Source organism: Chelonia mydas, chromosome 10, assembly GCF_015237465.2.
Source record: "Chelonia mydas isolate rCheMyd1 chromosome 10, rCheMyd1.pri.v2, whole genome shotgun sequence".
Taxonomy (NCBI): Eukaryota; Metazoa; Chordata; order Testudines; family Cheloniidae; genus Chelonia; species Chelonia mydas.
In genome coordinates this window covers 29,819,584-29,841,221 of record NC_051250.2, presented here as the reverse complement: position 1 = coordinate 29,841,221, position 21,638 = coordinate 29,819,584, and the positions used below count along the sequence as shown (strand labels likewise).

Below are 21,638 nucleotides of genomic sequence, written 5' to 3'. Positions count from 1 at the left end.
ACTGATATGGAGATTTTGAGAGGCAGTAAACATTGAACCTCTTGAGGATACTTTAGGGAATTGCATTTTAAAAACCATTTGGTATTTCAGCTTCTGTAAGAGCTGTCGTGTCATTTGTTTATGGACATGTCATGGTGACATTTCTGTCCTGCTACTAACATTTAAATTTAGACTTCAGGTCCTAACCTCTGCTCTTACCCTAATGTGGGACAGTCACCATCTTAGAGCATGTGCTCTTACATGTTTGTTGAGGTAGTTCCTCTTCATTAGCACGTCCCTCTTCGAAACCTGAACTCTTTGTAGTGGTGGTGAGCTGTCAGCACTGAGGCATCACAGGATAGAAAGCTCGGCAAGGTGTTGCCACAGCAAAGTGTGGGTGATAAAATGACATGGAACTTTTCATGGAGGTAGCCATTTGTTACTTTTGCTGTTAATGGATAACTGAAACAGATGTCCCTGGAGTGTATGTTATCTAGTGGTGAGTAATACAATGGCTCCCTTGACGCAGAGTTAATTATTACACTGCTGCGAGTTAGTGTGATGGCCAATTACTGTGTGGTTATGGGGGAACATTTCACAGTGTAGCAGAAAAGCAGGGTCACTGCTGGGTTATGTTTCTAGGGGGCAAGAAACAGTTGCATTTTCAAACTTGTGTTTCGTAAGCCCCCTTGGTCAGTCTGGACTCTGGAGAACAGACCCTGTTAGCAGGTGAAGGTGGACAAAGACCACACTTCTGGATGCACACACCCTAAAAGAGGCCAGTTTTCTGCCCATATCAGCAACTGGGAGCATCCCTCTGTCAAATCGAAGCTTTCACACATTCTTCTCTTCTTTTCCCTCCTTTGAGTTTTTGGTTTTAACCCTCTCCTCCCTGGTAGGTAGGATCATAGTGCTGCTTTTCTTTTTAGAAAATAATTTTTGTTTTTCGTCTGTCTACTATCTGTGTGGTGGTGTCTGTTGGCCATCTGCCTGCTGCTGCTATCAGAGATGGGGGTCACTTTAGGAATGTAGGACCTCTCCTTACTCATTCATCCCTTACTAGCCTGGAGCTTGAAGCATCAGCGTAAGGGATTTCAAAGCCATCTCCCCTTGCTAGGGCTGGCTAACTCAGTGTGTGTAATTCCTGGTTAATCCCAGCCCTTGCTTTCTTGTATACTTCCACTCACCAGCACAGAAATGGTACTAGGCGATCTCAGCCACAACCTATAATTTCTTGCTATCCCTCCTCCAGTTGTTTGAGTTATTTTTGCCATTGTTCCACATTCTTATTGCTCTGATTTTTTTGTGTGCAATTCTTGTTACTTGGGAAACTTCCTGTACAGGATTCCTTGGCTGGAACTGACCCTTTTGTATGTGTTGACCGAGCACATTTGGTTGGTCCTCTGTCTTCTGCTAGGAAGTCCTATTGCCTAGTGTCCAGAATGGCCTAGTAGGGACCGGGAGAAACCAAATTAGAGTTAAGTAAGAGGCTCCTCTGCTTCCCAGAGGCAGTCCTTGTCTCATGCTGCGTATGCTACCCGAACTGCAAGTGCGGGTCTGACTGCTGCAGCATGAAATAAAACACTGTGCCCTGGAGCCGTCTTGCGCTGAGGTGCAAGGAGCTGCTCCTTGTTCCCAGGGGAAGGCTGCTGTTGAAACATACCAGGTGTGCTAGTTGCTCAGGAGTCCTCTGCTTGGCCACAAGGGCGGGAGAGTGCTTCTCTCAATTTCACAGGTGCATTGAAGTGAGAACTATCATTGTCTATTGAGCTGGAGGGTTTTCTGGGGCAGGGTTGGGAGGGGGGACAGCCTTGAGAAGTGAGGGCATGGAGGGGATGAACAGAGGGCAGGACTCCTTATATTGTCTGCTTCTGGCTTGATGGGATCATATTTACAGTCCAGCTATCTTGCCCTTCCTCCAGCCCCACATCTATGAATTCACACTGCACCTCACTGAGGCTTGACAGTGGGGAGGGACTCCTCTATCCCGAGGTGTTTCTGTTGACATTATTAGGTACATACGAAAGGAAGGCAAGCTGGGACCTGCTGAGAAGCTGCCAAGAAATGAGAGAGCACGTAGGGTCTGAGTCTCGTCCCTTCTCTCCTCTCCTCATTCTTGCCTCAACCAAGAAATTGTACAATTGTTTAGAGTAAAATAAAGGAGAATTGTTAAAACTAGAACTGGGGCCAGATCTGTGGGATGATAGTCCATCTCATGGCTAATGCAAGGGATCTTGTCTCCAAAAAGGCAGGCCAGCAGATTGAACTCCCCAGACCTCCTGCTCTCCAGTAAGAAACTGGAACTGGGCAGGAAGTAGATTTTCCATTTTGCAGGAAATTCTTTTGATTTTTCTAAAATATTGTTCCATTCCAAAACAGAATGAAAACAAATAATTTTGAAATTTCCCATGTAACAATTTCTCCCCCCCCCGCCCCGAATTTTGTTTTGGTGCAATTGAAAGATTTCATTCTGATAGAATGTAAAATAAAACAATTGAAATGAAAAGTCAGTTCGAAATGGAAAATTCAAGTGTTGCATTCCAAAAAGGTCGAAATGGAATATTTTGAGCTTATCAAAACCGCCTTTGACAAAATTTAATGTAGAACAAGTTTGGGAAATCAACACAGTCTCATGAAACATTTTGCTTTCCTATGAATGACTGACTGAAGTCTCTGAGAGGAAATGCTAGAGTGCCCCTGGTTTTCCTGGATGATTATTTAATTATAGACTGTCCGCATTGGATGTGCGGAGTTGTGTGACAAGAACACCACAAATCTGGGGCTTATGCAGCAGAGGAAGTGGTGCCTTACCTGGCACATTGTACAGGCTTGCATTGCTTTCAGTGCTGGTGGGTGCTGTTTATTCACCGCATGTCTCCTCTTGTACCCTGGTGCTTCCAGCTGGGTTTGTTAATAAGCAGTACTGGTTCCATTTCTCTTCAGTTTCTATAACCCTCCCCTGCTGGAAGGCCCATGTGCATTGGCAGACACATTTTCCCCTGCATCCATTCAAATGAAGGCAGTGGCTGGGTGGCCCAGAAATGCAGGGCTGCACTGGAGTAGTGTTTTTTTCAGCTGTTCCTTGGAATGCTGGCCCAGCACACTGGTACTCTACTCTGGAGCACCTCTCAGGAGAGCCACATGCTTTTGGTGTAGAGGTGAGAGCAGGTAGTGCAGTATATGCAGGTCAGAGCAAGGGGGTGAGAACACCCCCTTCCTAAAGCAGAGAGGCCCAGGGCAACTTGGGGGAAAGCAGAGCATATCTTACATTGGTGTGCTTTACTTGGAGTATATTCCAGTGAAATAGAGCAAAACTCAGCTGCCATGTGAAGCTAGTGATTGCATCCCCCGTGTAGAGTTAATGGTGAAGCTTCAGCTAGAGGGGCCCTAGCGCAGCTAGCTGATTGGCTGGGGTTTTGGGGCAGGCCTTCCAGTTGCTGACATGTGGGACATGATCCGAGCTCATTCATGGAAGTGCATGTCATGCAAAGTAGGTGTTACTTCCACTTGGAGTCTTGGTACGTAACCAATGCAGAGTCTCCCTGGAATAAAGTTGCTGATAGAGTTTTATTACAGTATCCCTGAGGCTGATTTGAAAAACATTTGATTACTTGTGCCTCTTTGTATCTGTCTGTGAGCTAACAGCTCATATTGTCTACTGTGAACCAGGCTGCCAGAGCTGCAGAAGGAGAAGGCAAACAGAGGTTCTTCACCCAGGATATCAATAACATCATACTGGAGTAAGTATCCTCATCTCTTACCTGCCATTAATGTAGAGGAAGGGGACATAACTCTGGGGAAGGCAGAAAGTTATATAGAACACGCTGCAGTGGTAAATCTAGGGGGAGAAAATCTCCTGGCTCTAGGGTTGAGGGGCATGGGTGGGGAGCTGCCCTGTGTAAGCTCCTCCTAGGTGTGTTGGGACTAACCCTGATGTACTCCATAATTTGCCTTAAATTGGAGTATACCAAATATTTGGGGTGGGGGTGCGGGTGAGTGTGGGGGAGAATTAAGAGGTGTGTCCAGTCATCCCGTTTCCATCTCCAGCTGGTGTTTAAGATAAACTATTGAAATGTGCTGTGCTTGGTCAATTAAATCAAATCTATAACTGGAAATAAAGTGGCCTCTTCTAATTACAATAGCCTTTTTCCATGAGGGCTCTTAGTCGTCCTATTCCTTGCCATCCAATCCAGAACGGTATAGGAAGTATCCCCTGGTTAGAAGAGGGGACTAAGAGCTGGAGCTGCTGGGTTCAATTCCTGGCTATGCCACTGATTTTCTCCGTGACTGGAGTGATTCCCTTAGCCACCCTGAATATTAGGTTTACCCATCTGTAAAATGGGGAGAATACCTACATGTCTTATCCAGCGTAATTTTCTCAAAGTGCTTTGAGAGCCTTGGATGAAGGGTGAAACGTGAAAAGTATGTTATCTCTGGTTTAGGCTGCAGTGTTTCTGTTGTGATCTGTTTTGACTAGGGTAATATGCTCCTTGGGGAATATCTTTCTTGTTTCATTGCCTAAAGCTTCATTGGTCATCATGGTCCTGACTGCCTTGAAGGAAGTATGGAAGAAATGACACTCTTGACCTATATTGGCTGTAATATGCTTGTTATGTGCTCCGTTATGATGGTGGTGGGCATGTACTGAGTGGAAAAGCCTAGACTGTGTGATTCCTGGAGTCAGCTCACCACATCCCTAGTATTATGTGACTTTCTTCATGTCAGAATATTTGTGTTACTTTGAGGAAACCATGTTAAGTCACAGTCAATAGTCTGTCTATCCTATTCTTCAGCATAGAGCTGCAGACCCGTGAGCTGAATAGCCAGATCCGATCCGGGGTGTATGCTCACCTGGCCTCCTTCCTTCCTTGCAGCAAAGACACACTGGTCAAACGTGCCCGCAGGCTTTATCTTTACGAACAGGTGGGTGATCTTAGAAGCAGCACAATGTCCTTTAATTTGCACTTTGACCATGCTCTGGAGATCAGGAATTTTCTTCTTTTTATGAGGCACTATTGTCCTCTGCTGAGTATATAGCAGTCACCATGTCTAGTGGTACCGTTACAACGCTGCTGTTGTCTCTGAACTATGGGATCTCTTGAATGGAAAGTTCTGTGTGAAACCTCACCGTGTCCTGTTGCTCTTTGCAGGGTGGCCGACTGAAGGAGCCTCTCCAGAAGCTAAAGGAAGCCATTGGCCGGGCAATGCCAGAGCAGATGGCTAAATATCAGGAGGAGTGTCAAGCACATACCCAGGCCAAGTTTGCTAAGTAAGCTTTTCCTTTTCTTCTCAATATCAATCTGTATCTCTTCTCAGCAGGTTCCCTCCACCTGCAGGTTGCTCTTGTGGCCTTTCACTTCTTTTCAGTCTTTTGTTTATGTGTTTAAGCCTAGATGGAAAATTTCTGAAGGGCAGAAGGGTTGTCAAGCTGTGTCCTTGCCCCTTGTGCTGTGGTCTTGCTGTAGCATTCCTGTAGAGTACCAGAGGTTAGGGGATTCTGCTGTAGCAGCACCAGATGCTTCAGAGGAAGGTGCGAGAAACCTCCTAATCTCTAGTTGCTAGAGATTGTTTTAAAATCTGAAGCATAAGGATTAATATCTCTTCCATAGCTTATGTTCGCTTTCTATAACTCCGGATGTTCTTGTTGTCCACATCCATGTCAGTCCTTTTCTGAATCATTCTACATTGTGATATCTGTGGCAGTGAGTTCCACAGTTTACTGATTCCATTCTCTTCTCAGGATGCTGGAAGAGGAAAAGGACAAGGAGCAGAGAGACCGGGTTTGCTCTGATGAGGAGGATGATGAAGAGAAGGGAGGGAAGCGGATAATGGGACCTCGGAAGAAATTTCAGTGGAACGATGAAATCAGGTTTGGACAGATTGAGTCTTTGACTGAATCTTTTCCATTCGTTCCATTCCAGACCCTTGAGCTTGATGGAGCTGGGAGTACACAGTGTGACTTTGTTTTATCTCTGGCTTTCTGAGTGTGTCTGACCCTAAATACTGAATCCATTCAGAGTCTGCTCAGAGGTTTGGTGTTGCAATCTTTTAGGAGGCCAGTGCAACATTTGTTAGTCTCAGATTCTGTGTGTATTCTAAAATGCTCCCGCTTCCAGGCATGGTGCTGGCTCTTCAGGAGACAGTAAGGGGCTTCAATGGGTAGATGCGAAGATAGTGGCTAGATGAGAAGTTAAAGATATTTGATAATAGGGAGCCTTTCTGGGAAAGAAGGAGCTACAGTGAGGACATGAGGTCCTACAGATTCTAAATGACCAGATTGCTGGTAATTAAAACTGCTGGTAAAACTGCTGGTAAGAATGCAGCAGCTGGGATTCTAGAGTGTAGAGTCTGATAAAGAAGAATATGGGTAGGGTGGCATGGTTGAAGGGGAAAATGATAAAGGGCAAAGAGAAAACTGATCAACCCCTCATTGTCTCTTTGTTCCATAACAAGGGCACAACATTAAATTAAGGGTTGGTTCCTTTAGAACATAAAGGAAACTTCACTTCACACAGCATCTAGTTGCCTTCTAGAACAAACTGCTGCAGTTGGTTATCAAGACAGACCGGCTTAATTTCAGGGCCATTAATAACAGCTAAAGTTATGGCAGAGGGCACATCTTCTGCGTCAGGGTATTAAGTTGTGGGAGCTAGGAAGTATCTACTCTCACACCTACTCACCCACTCTGCCCAGTTGGCTGGGTGCATTACTGTGGAAGTGTCACTCTTCTCTGAAGAATCACCGCTTGGGAACTTCTGGGCTTGTGATCCTCGATCTGGTCCATAGTCTGATCCAGAATGGCAAATCCTAATGTGAGAAGACTGATAAAATATTCACTCAACTCTGGTTAATTGAGTGTACTCTGGGGGAAATTGTTGTGGGTAACCTGGTCTGAATCTGCCCATCTCTCAGGGAGCTGCTTTGCCACGTGGTGAAGATTAAACTGGATGGCTATGAGCTGGAGAAGAACAAGGCTCAGTCTCTGGAGGATTACGTGAAGACCTTTCTAGACGCAGAGGTCAAACCCCTCTGGCCGAAGGGCTGGATGCAGTCCAGGTGAGTCAGAGTGAGGCTGTCAATACTTTGCGCTCTGTTGTTCCTTATCTCAGAGGATCTTGCAGTACGTCAGACATGAGTGAGGTCTCATGTCTCAGTTGTGTCCCCATCTACCAGAAGGGAAGAAGCATCAGAATGGTTAAGTGACTCACCCAAGGTGTGTCAGTGTGTCTGTGTTCCATAAGTGGGAACTGAACCTGAGCTCTTCACTCTTAATTGCTAGGCTGTGTTTCCTCCTTACACATTCCACTGAGGAAGCCAGCACGTGAGTGGGAAGTGGAGTCACTTTGGTGCTACTATTGGCTGTTCTCTTGCTTGTTTTGCTCAGTAGCTTAAAAGAAAGGCAGTGGTAAACCTCTAATATGGGGATTCTTCATCCCTTTGTCTGAAGTGAGTTGGTCTGAAGGGGAGAAGTAGGTCCCAGCTTTTTATAACCATTGTGTGAACAGTCAGTAATGGGTCTAACTGGATACCTGCATGCCTAGGTACTGCAGTTGTACACAGAAAGGAGGTTCACAAATGTGTGGACATTGGTAATGTGCCATTCAGAGAACGTGAGCTGGGCAGTGGGATTGGAAAATGGGTAAGGAGGATTCCGGAGCTTAGAAGGACGCTGCTGGATTTGAGGTTTGTAAAACATCAGCTTTTATGTGAGAGTAATAGAAATAGTTCCACTGCTGTGTTCTGAATTCCAAATAAATAAACATGGAAAACCGTGAACATTTCAATATATAAACAAGCATTTCATGCAGTTTAGGAGTAAAGTATCCATTGCAATTTGTGACTGAGTGCAGGAGAACTTAGACATGAAATTGACTAGACAGTGACTATGAACAAATATTGCTTTTCCCGATTGCTTTTGAAATGCTCAAGCACAATTCTCTGCTCTTCAGAGCTCACAGGCTAAGGGCAGGCAAGCAGACAGAAGACAGGGGAAAAGGAATAGGAACATTAGGCAAACTGTATACGGTTCATATACAAGACAACTCAATTCACTGTACACAAGAAGGCAGAACTTGGTTAGGCTACTGGTGTGCTGAGACCTCCGCTTATCATGTGAACCAGTATTGTCTCTTGTTTCCTTGTGTTCCCCAGTTTGGCAGCATCCACCCATTGTCTCCTGTTTAAAATACTTAGATGGTAAGCCCTTTGGGGCAAGGGACTGGCTTTTGCTTCTGTGTTTGTACAGCACCTAGCACAGTGGGGGTCCTAGGTGCTATGAAAATACAAATGATGATGATCTTGAAGAGGTGCTTCCATGTGGACAGAGTAGAGATTGTGTGGATGAGTTCAGAGACGTGGTTGGTAGTGCATGCCCAGTGTATTTTAGAGTCTGAGCTGAGAAAGCGGCAGTTAGTGAAAGTAAGCTGGCATTTGATTTTCTTTTTAGTTTGTTTTAACAACCAAATACATTTAATAACAGAGGAGCAGACATATTAAAAACATAAACCCTGACTGCATGTTGGTAATCTTTTTACCCAGACATCTAGAGCAGTGGCTCGCAACCTTTTCTGACTACTGTACCCCTTTCAGGAGTCTGATTTGTCTTGCGTACCCCCACATTACACCTCACTTAAAAACTACTTGCTTACAAAATCAGACATAAAAATACAAGTGTGCCAGCACACTATTACTGAAAAATTGGTTACATTCTAATTTTTACCATATTATAAAATAAGTCAATGGGAATATAAATATTGTATATAGTATATAGAGCAGTACAAACAAGTCATTGTGTGAAATTTTAGTTTGTACTGACTTCGCTAGTGATTTTTATTTTGCCTAGTTTTACAACAGGCTACTATCTAGATGAGTTGATGTGCCCCGTGGAAGACCTCTGTGTACCCTCCAGGTGTACGCATACCTCTGGTTGAGAACCACTGATCTCGAGGAGCAGCTGCCGTTATCCTTCTGTTAGCTGAATTGGTGTTGGTATTGCCACGCCAGTTGGTTTAGCCAGTAGCAGAGGGCTCGCTGTGAAGTTGTAATAATTAATAGACTTGGAGCCTGTGGAGAGAGTAGCCCCCACCCCACCCCAGAGAAGGACTTGAATGGGGACATTTTGTTGCAGTAGGAGAGAGGCTTCCTGAGAAGAATTGGGTGCCAAGTTACCAGCTTTTCCTGCCTCTGGCAGTTTGGCTCACCACAGCATGCATCATGGTACAGTAGAGTTCCGTTGTCTCCCGTGATCCCTGTCATTCTAGTGAGCACAGCAGGATAGAACTGATCACGGCTCTCTCTCCTTTGCAGGACTCTGTTCAAGGAGAGCAGGCGTGTGCATGGACACCTGACATCAATCCTGTGAGTATCTTGCAGCACTTGCCCTCTTCCTTGATTGTTGTTGTACTGTATTGTTGGTTGCTAGCAAATAAAGTTCTCCCCATTCGTTCCTTGCCCCTACGTGAGGCCTGCAGTCTTGCTTGTTCAGCTCTCTCCAGATGCAGCTTGGCTTTGCATGAGCGGAGAGCATCTCTGGGAAGTAGCGTAGCTATTGTTTGCATATAACTTCACCTCCAACAATAGATTCGCTGGCACCTTGTTCACCTTGAGATTTCCCCCAGAGAAGAACTCTAACCTGGGCTGGGCTTTCCTAGAATTTAGTCATTCAACAGAAAGGGCCACTTGTATGCTATACCCTTGGAGGGAGCATGGACACAGCTTGTGCTTGGTTCCATCAGTATGCAGATGGCACCCTGCTCTATTGGTCTTCATTCAGCGTGGACTTTTTCTTATTGCCTGGCTGAAGGAGGGTCTGGGATAAGCATGGTAGCTAAGGCTCATTGCAGGCAAGAAGGAGGGATACCAGTTTGCCAGGAGAACCATGTGGAATTCAGCTGAGAAGATGCCTGCCCTAATGACTTAGAGGAACCTTCCTGACAGAGTGTTTCTGAGGATGCTTCTGGATCCATGATTTCTCCTGGCATCCCAGGTAGCTGGCTTGAGCACAAACGATTGTGGCAGTTTCTCTCTGTGGCCTCTTATTATAGTTATCTGTTCCTTTGTGACTTCTGGAATGTGTTATTGCAGTGTACTCAGTTCAACACTGACTCGATACCTGGTTCAGGACATGCAGGCCAATTGCTTTCAGTGAGCAGTGTTCCATCAACACTTCTGCCTCCTCCCTCACCTTCCTTGGGCTCCTGGATGGAAGTCAGGACTTTCTAGAGCAATAGCAAACTTCAGGTGGTTTGAGTCTTAGCAACCTGAGAAGCTGCCTCTCTTCCTGTGAATCTCAGTGGAGATCAGTTGGTGCGCTCCTGCTAACCGCCCCCAGTGCACTCCTTAATTGGCTTGTTCTCCAGGGAAATTCAATGAGCCCATGTGTCTTTTGTCTCTCTCCAAACAGGGCGAAGAAGAAAGTTATGGCTCCTCCAAAAGTGAAGGTGAAAGTGAGTTTTGTTGTCTCCCTGCCTCCCGGAGGCTGTACTTACCTGTCTTGAGATGGGGAGGGACAATGTTGCTTATGATGTGCACTGAACTGTCCCCATATCAGGTTGTTATACCAGAGAGGGAGGATCCTTCTTAGTCTCCACAGGTCAGATGCTGTCTGTGAGAATGTATGGGGTGGAGGTAAACTCCAGCTGGTTCCAGGGCATTTGGATACTAACATGATTGTATATGAAGCAGACATAGCAATCTCTGCAAAGGCTGCATTAATAGAACAGGTGTAAAAGATCTTGCTTTAGAACCACCGTGGAACACAAATATACAAACTCGCTAAGTTTCCCCAGTAACGTCCTTCTCTGAGGAAGTGAAGTATTCAGTGGTGCTCGTAACATGAGAGCAATTGAGTATGTTTGTTTGGCTGAAACAGGGCAAAGCCTCCACCATCCGTCTAGATTCCCCCAAGTCTGTAGGCCCCCACAGTCTGTAGACTTGTCTTACATTTTAACAGGACTCCTCAATTCCTTGTCTCCACTGAAATCCAGCGGTCATCAAATCTCTTGCCAGTAGTTACCTCTGTCTATACTTCAAATAGGAGATACCAGCAGTAATGTCTGGCAAATGTTGACTTTCTAAAGGCAGTTTCTTTACCCCATTTGAGAGGCTCCTCAATGGGGTATTTCCAACCCAGCTTAGAGCAGCAAGGAACTGGAAACTGAAAGTCTGTTCTGGCAAAAGTTCCCTTCTAGCTTTGTCTGGTATCTGCATGGGGTGGTTGTTCCGTGGGTTGGCACTTAGGTGGGTAGTTTGCAGCAGGGCTATGTGAGTAACTTGAATACATTGTGAAAGTGGGAAAAAAAAAAAAAGGCAACCAGCTGCAGCACTGTACAGCTGCAATTGTTGCTCACAGGATCTGGGCAAGGCAAGTTTCTGAGCTGTGCCTTGCCCAACTTCTGCCACCGGAATGAATGTAATAGGCAGCCTGCAAGGCTGACTTTCATTCATTTTCACCAGTAAACTCTGTGTAGCTGGGTGTCTCACTCCTTGTGACTTTCTTGCAGGAATCCTCCAGTAAGCCAGATAAGAAGACGCTAGTTTCTGTTCCACTGATCCACTCAAGTGGCCCGGTTTCTCTGCCTTCTGAGCCCCAGGGAGTGGCCATTGGCATCAGCTCCCAGACCAGAGAGCTCTTGTGTCTCAGCGTTGCCCAAGCATCTAGCAGCACTACCGCACCTGCTGCCTTTAGCATGGATGACTCCCTGGACGAGGACTTAATTCGTAACCCAACCTCCTCCCTGGAAGCAGTGTCCAAGGAATTGGCTGTGCTTAACAGCCGAGCCTGCAGGAGCCCTGATTTCACCCTCCCTGGACCCCCAAAGCCTCCTTCAGAGAAGATCATGAGTCTTGCAACTTCAGAGGAGAAGCGGAACTTTTCTAAGTCCAGCTCTTCTCCTACCCCACCGCCTGCTGGCTCTCTACAATCACCTCTCAATTTCCTGGCCGAACAGGCCCTGGCTTTGGGCCAGTCCTCTCAAGACAAAAAGGCAGAGAGTTCTGGTTACAAAGAGCTGCCCTGCCAAGCGTCCCCCAGTAAAATCCTCCCCGATGTGCACCAGTCCAAACAGAAGCACCACAGCCTGCAGCGAACGAGTCACGGGCCCCAGACGTCCACCCCCTTGCCAGTTGCCCAAGTGAAAGTCTTTCACTCGAGCAGCCAGCAGCAGAAAAGCTTCACGTCCCCGGCTCCCCGGCAGAGTCCCAAGTCTGTCTCCCCCGTGCCCCCACGTTCCCTCCTCCAGCCGATCAAGCCATCGACCAAAGCTCAGGGCTTCCATTCCTCGGTCTCATCTGTGGGCAGCACTCCAGCTTCTAGCAGCTCCCACAAGAGCCCTGGCTCCTCAACGGCTTCCCTAAGCTATGCAGGAAAGCACTCCACCAGCTCTTCAGGGCAGTCCTACAAATCACCCTTCGTTTCCAGCTCCCTCTCCAAACACGGGGCTGCTTCCAGCAGCTCCACCTCGTCGGCAGTGTCTGCACACCAGAGCTCCTCCTCAGGGGGCTTGCTGTCAGGTGTGCAGACTCCCTCCCCAGGGCAGGCTTCCAGCCGATCCTCCCCGAGCTCCATGGTCAAAAAAACCCCTGTCTCTCAGAAGCTGACTCTAGTAGCGCCACCTGGTGGTCCAAATGGAGATTCTGGTGGAGGAACTCAGGGGGTAGCCAAGTTACTAACCTCCTCCATAAAGCCAGCTGTGGTTAGTAGCACGGCGTCTTCTACCTCTGTGCCAGTAAGTATATTGCTGGGACAGCCCAACCTAACGTCATTGTGTCAAGCAATGTCTTGCTAAGATCTGCCTTAAAGTGAAAGCTTCAAAAGAATTTCAGGTGTTCCTTGAGGTTTTTTATTTGTGTTACTGTAGCATCTAGGAGCCCTTGTTATGGACCCCATTGTGCTAGACGCTGTACAAACTCTGAACAAAGACAGTCCTGCCCCAAGCTGTCTATTTAGATTCAGGAGAGTGTGTACTCAGATTCCATGGACATGGGATTTGCTGCAGAACATACCCTTTGCCACAAATTTGGTGCTCCAGAATCTAAGCTTTCATTTTTATTTAAAAAGAACCAAAGTTTTTAGCCCATTATGGATTATGAAGAAAACCTTCTGAACTGCGACTTGAGTGTAATCTGTGCAGTGCTATCTGCTTGAATTTGCAGGCAGCCTGAAAAAATAGCTCAAAGAAATGTCTGTGTCCGCTCCCCCATTCAGCTGAATAGGATGTAAACTCTGAAATCCAGCCAGACAAATTTCCACGATGGATAAAAATTGTGATTTAAAAAAAAATCATCATTGTAAGAGAGAGATCAGATTTCTCATTTTCATATTGCTGATTCTTTCCTTTCTTCCCATTTTATAGTTTTAAATCGTCAAAGTGAATCTTTTGTACTTGCTTCTTTAATTAACTTCCTAACTCTCTTAGATTTTCAGGTTTTACAGAGAAGTTTTTTTGCTAATTTACTAATTAGTTTCACACTACAGAAGCTTGTCTGTGCCAAAAAAGACTAGTCCAGACCTTCATTAAGATTCTTACTGTGAGAACAAAACCAACTCAGACACAAAATAGATAACATCACCACTTTCCAATAGATTAAACTTGTACGAGTTAAGAAAGCTGTAATGCTTCAAGCAGGCTATAAGTCTTGCACTAGGGTTTGCAGTTTAGCACCAGTCCCACTTGACTTTAATAAATCATCCAGTTGCTTTTCAAAACACCACCCAGAGGAGCCTAAATTTGAGCTTAGGAGCCTAACTTTAGGTATCTATTTCTAAAGATGGCCTGTGTGTATATATAAAAAGACATGAGTTTTTAATGCATTTAAAGTCTGAATAACATAGAGTCAAGCTTTGTTTTGAAGTATCAAAGATTTTATGCCACCGAGGTCAGTTCTATACTACAAATTTCTGCTGGCTGGGAATCACACCCCTTCACACCTGACTGACATAGGTATGGTGGCAAAAGTCTCCAGTGTAGACAGTTACACAAGTAAAACCATGCTTTTCCTGGTGTAGCTTATTTTGTTCAGGGGGCCTGGAATAAACTATGCCAAGGAGAAGCATAGTATTGCCAATATAAACTGCATCCACACTTGTCTGGCAAAGCCCTACTAGTATACTAATATAGTTCTACAGGCAAAACATTAGAGTAGAGCAAAGAGAATTTTTAAAATAAAAATGCAATTTTAGCCCTTTAAGCCTGTGCATATGTATTTGCAGCATTAAGTTAAGCATGGAGGTAGTTTCACTGAAATCAGTGGGATTACTCGTGAGTAAATTTACCTCTGGGCTTAAGTGTTTGCAGGATCAGGGCCTTAATTTTCATGATTTTGCTTTTTGCCCATAGAAGTTTTTATAAAATTCAAACAGGTACCCTCCCCATAGTGGCTTTTAAACATGACAGTATTTATAATTGAATTCAGTATCCATTTTAATCTAAAGTTGCAGTGGAACAAATTTAGTTTTCCAGACTTCAACATGATTGATATCCTCCCACCTTAGAGATTTCAGTATTAACACTTGTTTCACTGCTGATCAATAACTGGACACTGAAATGTGTTTGTTTCACAAACTCAAACTGCCTCCACCCCTTCCCAGGGGCTAAAATCCTCTAATTGTCACCTACCCAGCTACCACAATCTCCTGCTTCTCCTTGTCCACTTCCAGATCCAGGTCAGCCTGTTCTGTGCAGAATTCTGCAGCATACTGAAAATTCAGGTACTGTGCAAAGTAAACCCAATGTAGGATCTCATTAAATAATCCTGGAGCTACTTCTCATATTTACTTCTTGTGTTTAATGCAATGAACCCCACGGTTTTCACTCCCAGAAGAAAGCTTATCAATTGTAGATGCCTTCATAGAACAATCGACTGTCAAGTCAGCCATTCATATCTACTCTTTTTTCATAACACAAGAAGGGGGTGGGCTGAGAGAGAGTTGCCATGCAATTAAAAGGGAGCACATTTTAAATGGACTGAACAATTCGTGTGTTTCCTGTTTCTAATCAAGCTCTAGAGCTCTATGCCGTGCAGATTACTCAGAGCAAGAGCTTAGTAGGATTCATCAGAGAAGTAGGCATGTGACTGAAGAATATTTTCAGTTACACTGGTAGGATAAGGATACAAGTTTATTGGAAATGAGCCCTTGTGCTTCGGGACATAAGCCAGAGGTTAGTAAGAAACTTCCCGTGTGGCAATGTTCGTGCATGACAGCCAATCATAGAAGTGTTTACACCTTCTGAAGGATCAATTCACAGCTGCAGACAGGATTCCAGACTAGATGGACTGCTGGTCTGGGCCAGTGTGGTTGTTCTTCTGTTCCCAGAAACAGAACATCCAGACACTGGATTGTTTGCATTATGGAGCTGGTCTTCTGGTATCTGGCAGGCAGGCATTCTGTGTATGGGGGAAGAGGCTTTGGGCATGGGCCGGGGGGGGGGGAGGGCAGAGCTCTCCTCATCCAGTGGGAAAGCTGATGAGGTACCATTGTGTTTCTATTTTGACTAACTTTTGCTGTTTCATTTCCAGAAAGGAACCAGTGGAGCTGTGCTGCTAACCAGCTCTCCTCCCTTAAGTGTACTGTCTCCATCCTACAAGTCCAGCAGTCCAAAGCTGCCGGGTGCCCTGAGCTCCACCCCGCTGGGGATTATCTCTCCCATCCATTCCTTTCCTCTTCACGTCATCTCCTTCAGCTCGGACTCCTCCCCCAAAGCAGGAGTATCCAAGGATGCAATTGTCACGGGCCCTGCCCCTGGAACTTTCCACCACGGCCTCAGCCACAGTGAGTGTTTTCCCCTGTGTGTGTGTCTCATGCCTGTGCTGTAAGAATTGCATCAGGACTACTGTGTTAGACTATTGCATATGAGCCCATCTCTCATGTTGTTGCTTTGTGCTTGTAGTTCATGCATTTGTGTCTTAAGCCAGTGGTTTTGGAGGCCCTCAGGCATGTACCTATAGCTAGCCCAGAAGTCCCAGCTGTCCCTGTCTTCCACTGTTCAGCAGAACTAGTACTGGAGACAAAGCTACAGGCTCTAACTGCTGCAGCTCCTCTGCTTGTTTCCGTCCTCAATGTGTATTTGTTCTTTTTCCCCCCACCCCTTCCTTTCTTTGTTTTTCTCTCTAGGTCTTCTGGCTGGCTTGCACTCCAGCCCGCACCATGCAGCACCACTCCCACACTCTGCCCTGTCCACCCATTTACCGCAGAGTTTGCCAGGTAACTTGTCAGACAGTCTTGTTTGTCTTGTGCCTTGAGTCATCTTCCGCCTTGATGGATGGCTCATCTTGGGGTGAAAGCACCACCGCCTTCAATGTTGTCTTTACTAGTGTAGTCTTTGCTGATGCTTCATTTCACCAGCCTCATGAGGTTTAGGGTCCTTAACGTCCTGTGCGTTTGCTGACTAGATGGTAGAAATCTTCCATTCCGGAAAGACAGACCCCTTCCCCCAGGTGCATTTTGGGATTTCTGAGTGTCTCAAGTGGTTTGGCTCTGTTCTTGGTGCATGGTAAAGACCCACTCTACCAGGATTAAGAGCTTTATGTGGTTTTGCATAACTTGCCAGTACTGTCTAGGATTAAATGTGCTAGTTGCATAGAGAATTGTCACCTGTGACCTCACTAAAGAGCATTGAGCTATCTCCAGGAGGAAATACTGCTCCCATGCATAATATCATGCTAGTTAGCTGCCTGTCTTTCAGCCACAGCTTTACCTAGCGTTGGTCACATGACCTTTTTGTGAGTACGTTCATTGTGACCCCAGCTGGATACCTTCAGAACCAGCACAAACCGTGGGAGATCTGTGAGAAGCAGGTGACTTTCCTTCTCTGTCATTTTGTAATTAGAACAATAGCTGCTCTGGCTTCTGTGGCACATGGCAAAGCCACATAAAGGCAGTAGCATTTTATGGGTCTGGGAGCAGGGGGGAAGAGGGCTACAGTCAGTGCTTGCAGAATCAAGATCCAAGTGTAGAGTACTGTGCAAACACTGAAAGTGCAGCTTAGTCCTGATAGACGGCTGATCCTGCTTTCTTAATCCTGGACAATGCCCCACATAACTCTGTTAATGCAATTCAGTCCTGAAGGACAGCACTTCCTGCTGCTGTGCTTCACACTTGAGCAATGTGCCACATATGGGGGTGAGTGAGACAGCTTATTTTTGGTGGGCAAGGCCACTGGGCGTGGATGAACCTCTAGTTAATCTAGCCTTGTAACATAACTTAGTATCGTGATCTATCATCAAGGAATGTGTTCCTCTGCTGAGCAAAGGATATGGGCACTGTGCGTTAATGAGAACCCACATCAGTCCTCTTCCCCACTCCATCACCCAAGTCCTGGCTGAGATACAGTTTCTCTCCGATCGATACACAATAGAGTAATCGATGTGGAGGAGCAGAGAACAGGGCCCACCTGTAGTGACTAGGTGGGTGAAATCAGTAAGCTGTATCTGTGATGTAGATAATGGAGGAGACAAAAACCTTTTGCTTTATGTTGTGATGATAAAACCACATCCTCTAGGGAGCATTGTTTTTAATTAAGCAAATGTGTACAAAATGTATTCTGTGTGTTGCTAAGAAGAAATCTCCACTCTATCAAAAGAGAACTGGTGGCTTGATCATGGTCTTACAAGTACCTACATGAGGAGAAGATTTCTGATGATAGATAGCTCTTTAACAGAAAGGCCTAATGAGATCCAGTGGCCAGAAGCTGAAACTAGACACTTTCAGACTAGCAATAGGTGGCACCTGTTTTAACTGTGAGGAGTTAACCACTGGAACAATTTACCTAGGGGTATGGTGGATTCTTTATCACCTAGTGTCTTTAAATAAACATATATACTCTAGCTCAACCAGAAGTTATGGTCTTGATGCAGAAATCTTTCAGTAAAATTCTATTACCTGTGTTATGCAGGAGGTCAGACTAAATGATTTCATAAGGGTTCCTTCAGGCCTTAAAAATCTATGAATCTGTGTGGTGGAATAAACTATGACAAACTCTATGGAAATAAATCTCCTTTCTGTTGGAGAGGAGCACCTCCTAAGATTGGGTTTCAGGGTAATATAGCCATTTGAAAACTGTATAGTCTGCAGTGTGTTGGGATGTCTCTGCTGTGCTGGAAATTGATGGAATCCTAAATTAAAGTGTGTGTAACAGCTGTCCAAAAGCATCTGAGCAAATGGCATGCAGTGTGTGTTTGCCATTCTGTCATCAATTTGCATGTTGGTGGAAATGCACGTGTATTTCTCTCCCAGCGGTTGTTCTAACTTTACTTGCCGCTTGTTTTGAAAGAATCCGTGTCATGACTCCGCTCTAGAATCAGCAAAACCCTCTTTGCCTTGGGGTGGCTAGTACAGGGTAAATTGTTAGTCCCCCATGCCCAATACCACTTCTGTCAAGCTATGCATTTCAAATACACCAGTTCACGCCTTAGTTTGATGCTAGTGTAATCTCGATTGGAAACTTTCTACTTTCTTCAACTCTCTGCCTCTCTCTTGTCACTTCTCTTCTGCGGAGCCCCTTTTCCTTGCTCTACTTCCTCCTACTGTCCTTCTCCCTTACCTCTGGTGTTCAGACTCTGACTACTGGTGGTGCAGTGAGTTTCTTTGGGGCTATCGAAAGTACAAAAAGGTTCATTATAGTTGCAGAGATCCACTAATTGCCAGGAACTAAAGTCCTATTTGAACTCTCAATAACTACAATTTCCAGATTGTCTGTGTAATCGGTAAAATCATGTATTTGTTAGCAAGTGCCCTTATCCATGGCTAGTTTGGACTGATGAAGAGAAAATAGCTTGCTAGACTAGCTGGCTAACAGCTCCCTCCTCCCAGCTACCTGCGTCTGTGGCCCTTGGTGATGCATGCTGGAAGGCCATAGAAGAGGTCTACTGCTTCCAGAGACCATGTAATATACAAGCACAATGAAGACCACTCCCAGTTACCACGTGTCCATGAAAATCTCTATCTTCCCCCAGCATCTTCTAGTCCAGTGCTTCTCAAGCTATCTGATGTGGGGGACCGGCAATTTTATTTTTCCAATGTGCGCGCAGATTGGCAGCCGATGGCTTGTGGACTGGCACCAGTCCACGGGCCATCACTTTGAATAGCACTGCTCTAGTCTGAATCCTTGGTGACCCAAAAGCTTTTACATGCAATGGGATCTTGGCGCCTCCCAGCTGTGCACAGAATCCTGTGAGGAGTTAACCACTGGAACAATTGACCTAGGGGTATGGTGACACTGAAACTTGTTCCTTTTTTTTTTTTTTTTTTTTTTTCATTCTCTTTTCAGATGCGTCTCAGCTTCATGGCAAAGGGTCCAATGTGCAGCAGCGAAAATTGTGACGTCTGCAAGAGGGGAAGCTAATGCAAGCCCAGGACAAACCAAGAGGAGTCAGCCGTGAAGACTGGATGCAGATGGCCTGTTTTCCACCTGCTCTTTGTTTTCTTTTCCTGATGGCAGCTGGAGAAACTGAGTTGGCACTTTTGGTCAGTGGCATCCAGAGAGGAGCTCTGCAGGAAGTGAGCCCCCTTGCGCCACACCCTGGTGAGAGAAGCACTTACGGCAGGCACTGTTTCACTGCTGCCAGTCCTCACTGGCAAGCGCTAGAACTTGTGGGGAAACACTGGTGGGGCGTCTTTCTTTCAAAAAGTCAAGAGCCGTGGTGGATTTCCCCCCACCTGTGTCTAAATCTGCCAAGTACCTGAGTTCAGTTACTTCCTTGGTTCCCCAGGAGAGTACATGAAAGGTGCTTATTCCTGCTTTGGATTTACTTGGATAACTCAAGCACTGCTAGTGCTTTTCAAAGACATTGACTCTGTCCTAATTTTTCAGTTGTACTATAAAGCAGTGCTCAAGTTAGTTGGAGGACTTAGCACTTCCTTTATGGTGACTATCGTGAATCGCCTGATATTCCCCTCTGGAGGAGAATGAAGACTCTTAGAGAGACATTTCTAGATGCACTCACGGACATTGAAATGATTCTACATTTTTATTTCCTCTCAAGGGATTTTTTTTTTGTGTGCTCAGTTTTATCATTACCTTTGAATGCATTGGATTGATTGGAACACTTCTCAGCATGTCACATGTATAGGAAGACATAATTCCAGTGCCTTTTATGGTGGAGCAAGAATGGACTAATAACATCCATTTTGGCCGTTTTTTGTGTGTGCACCTCAGTTCTTTTTTTTAATCACTCTGTATTTAATATGTATTCTGTTTTTATTTAATAGAGCTTTTTATGGTTGCACATCAAAAGCTGCACTGTCTGGACTTAAATGGTGACTTGGCTACTTTAAATCCAGTACCAAATCCAGCAAGAGCACCAGTTCTTATCTGAGTTTGTGCAAGTGGGTTCCAGACCCTCCCCTAAAGCCATTCTTTACTAGGGTCTTCAATAATGATCTCTCTGGTGATCTAGATTAACAAAGGTCACTGATAATCAAGTGAATATTGCTCCCCTTGATGACTTCTGCACTAAAATCATTTACTTGTCAGAGCTGCAGCAATGGAGATCTACTCGGATCTGAGTGTATATTTTTAGCTTTAGCCCAGTAAGCTGATTTCAGTCTGTCTGCATGTCCCCTTTGATATGCCTGCATAGATTGAGGGGGCAGTCTGTGGTTCTCAGATCGTAAGCCCCATTGACTTGTAGTTGTGGTGTTGTGATCTCTCTTCTTTCAGGTCACCTTTTAACCAGATCTAATTTATCTGGACTTCAGAGATAGTAGCACTGCTCCATAAGTTATTCATTGGTATTTCAAATAAAAGCTTGCAGAATTCCTTCCTGTGCTTTGGGAGGGGTACTGAAATCAAGTAGGCCAGCCAATAGTAGCTCTAGTTTTCTCTATTTTTCGTAAGACCCAAGACACATGTTTGGAAGTGGAACTGATAAAGGACTTCTCAAGATCACTTCACTGTTCGTATTTTTCTTTAAAAATGCAGCTCAGAATTCAAATTTGTTTACAGAAAAGAAAATATTTCTAAGTTGTAGCAAAAGAGCCAAAGACAGAATTTGAGTTACTAAGATAGAGTACAGCAGTTATCGATGGACTCTGAGCAGTGGATGTCGCATGGTTCCCATTTAGGACCTAATCCTGAAAGGTACCAAGCACTTCAACTTCCACTGAAGCCAGTGGCAGCTGAAAGGGCATTCAAACACCTGGCAGGATCCCAGCCCTTAATGAGCAACCCAAGGTACTGGTTCCACTCCCTCTCTTTGCTTTCACTTTGGTGTTTCTGCTGGGATGCACATTTGTGTGTCGCAGCTGGAGCAGAATGCCCTCGTTTTAGGAATTTAGCAAAGCCTTTGCCTCAGGGAAATGTTTATTCGGTGGAAATTCTGTGGGATTTTTTCTTTTTTCTTTACATGCTGTAATGAACGAGTGAATGAATTAAACCGCCATGGCAAGGCAGAAATATGGAATGAGATCACAAGCCCTGGGGAGCAGAGCATCTGGGATCTCTGTCTTGACTAGGCAACGTTAGCTGTTTTCTTTACGGTGGGGGGCGAGCCTCCCACCGGCACTTACTTAGTTTGGCAGTTTCTGTTGTGTGTAAGAGCTGCTATTTTACTTTATTTTTGTTGTGAGTGTTGGGACTGTCTAGATGACAACGATGGGGGTGGTGTGAAAACTGTCAATCTTGTACAGAGCAACTGAATAAATTGTTTCAAAGTTTCCAAAA

At 45.2% G+C, this 21,638-nt stretch overlaps 1 protein-coding gene across 13 annotated transcripts in view; it reads left to right on the top strand.

Moving 5' to 3' along the window:
* Window positions 1-21,638, top strand: part of UBN1 (ubinuclein 1) — a 34,515-nt gene extending 12,877 nt beyond the window's left edge. For 3 of the 13 annotated variants that reach the window (XM_037910155.2, XM_037910156.2, XM_037910157.2), the window contains exons 8-19: window positions 3,649-3,719; window positions 4,773-4,902; window positions 5,130-5,248; window positions 5,720-5,848; window positions 6,892-7,035; window positions 9,286-9,336; window positions 10,382-10,424; window positions 11,481-12,704; window positions 14,636-14,686; window positions 15,496-15,748; window positions 16,091-16,180; window positions 19,245-21,638. In XM_037910155.2, coding sequence (XP_037766083.1) covers window positions 3,649-3,719; window positions 4,773-4,902; window positions 5,130-5,248; window positions 5,720-5,848; window positions 6,892-7,035; window positions 9,286-9,336; window positions 10,382-10,424; window positions 11,481-12,704; window positions 14,636-14,686; window positions 15,496-15,748; window positions 16,091-16,180; window positions 19,245-19,297 — 2,358 coding nt within the window. In that variant the 3' untranslated portion in view covers window positions 19,298-21,638. The remainder of the gene's footprint in view (window positions 1-3,648; window positions 3,720-4,772; window positions 4,903-5,129; window positions 5,249-5,719; window positions 5,849-6,891; window positions 7,036-9,285; window positions 9,337-10,381; window positions 10,425-11,480; window positions 12,705-14,635; window positions 14,687-15,495; window positions 15,749-16,090; window positions 16,181-19,244) is intronic. The other 10 variants (XM_007055838.4, XM_043523470.1, XM_043523471.1 and 7 more) reach the window with 6 other exon arrangements.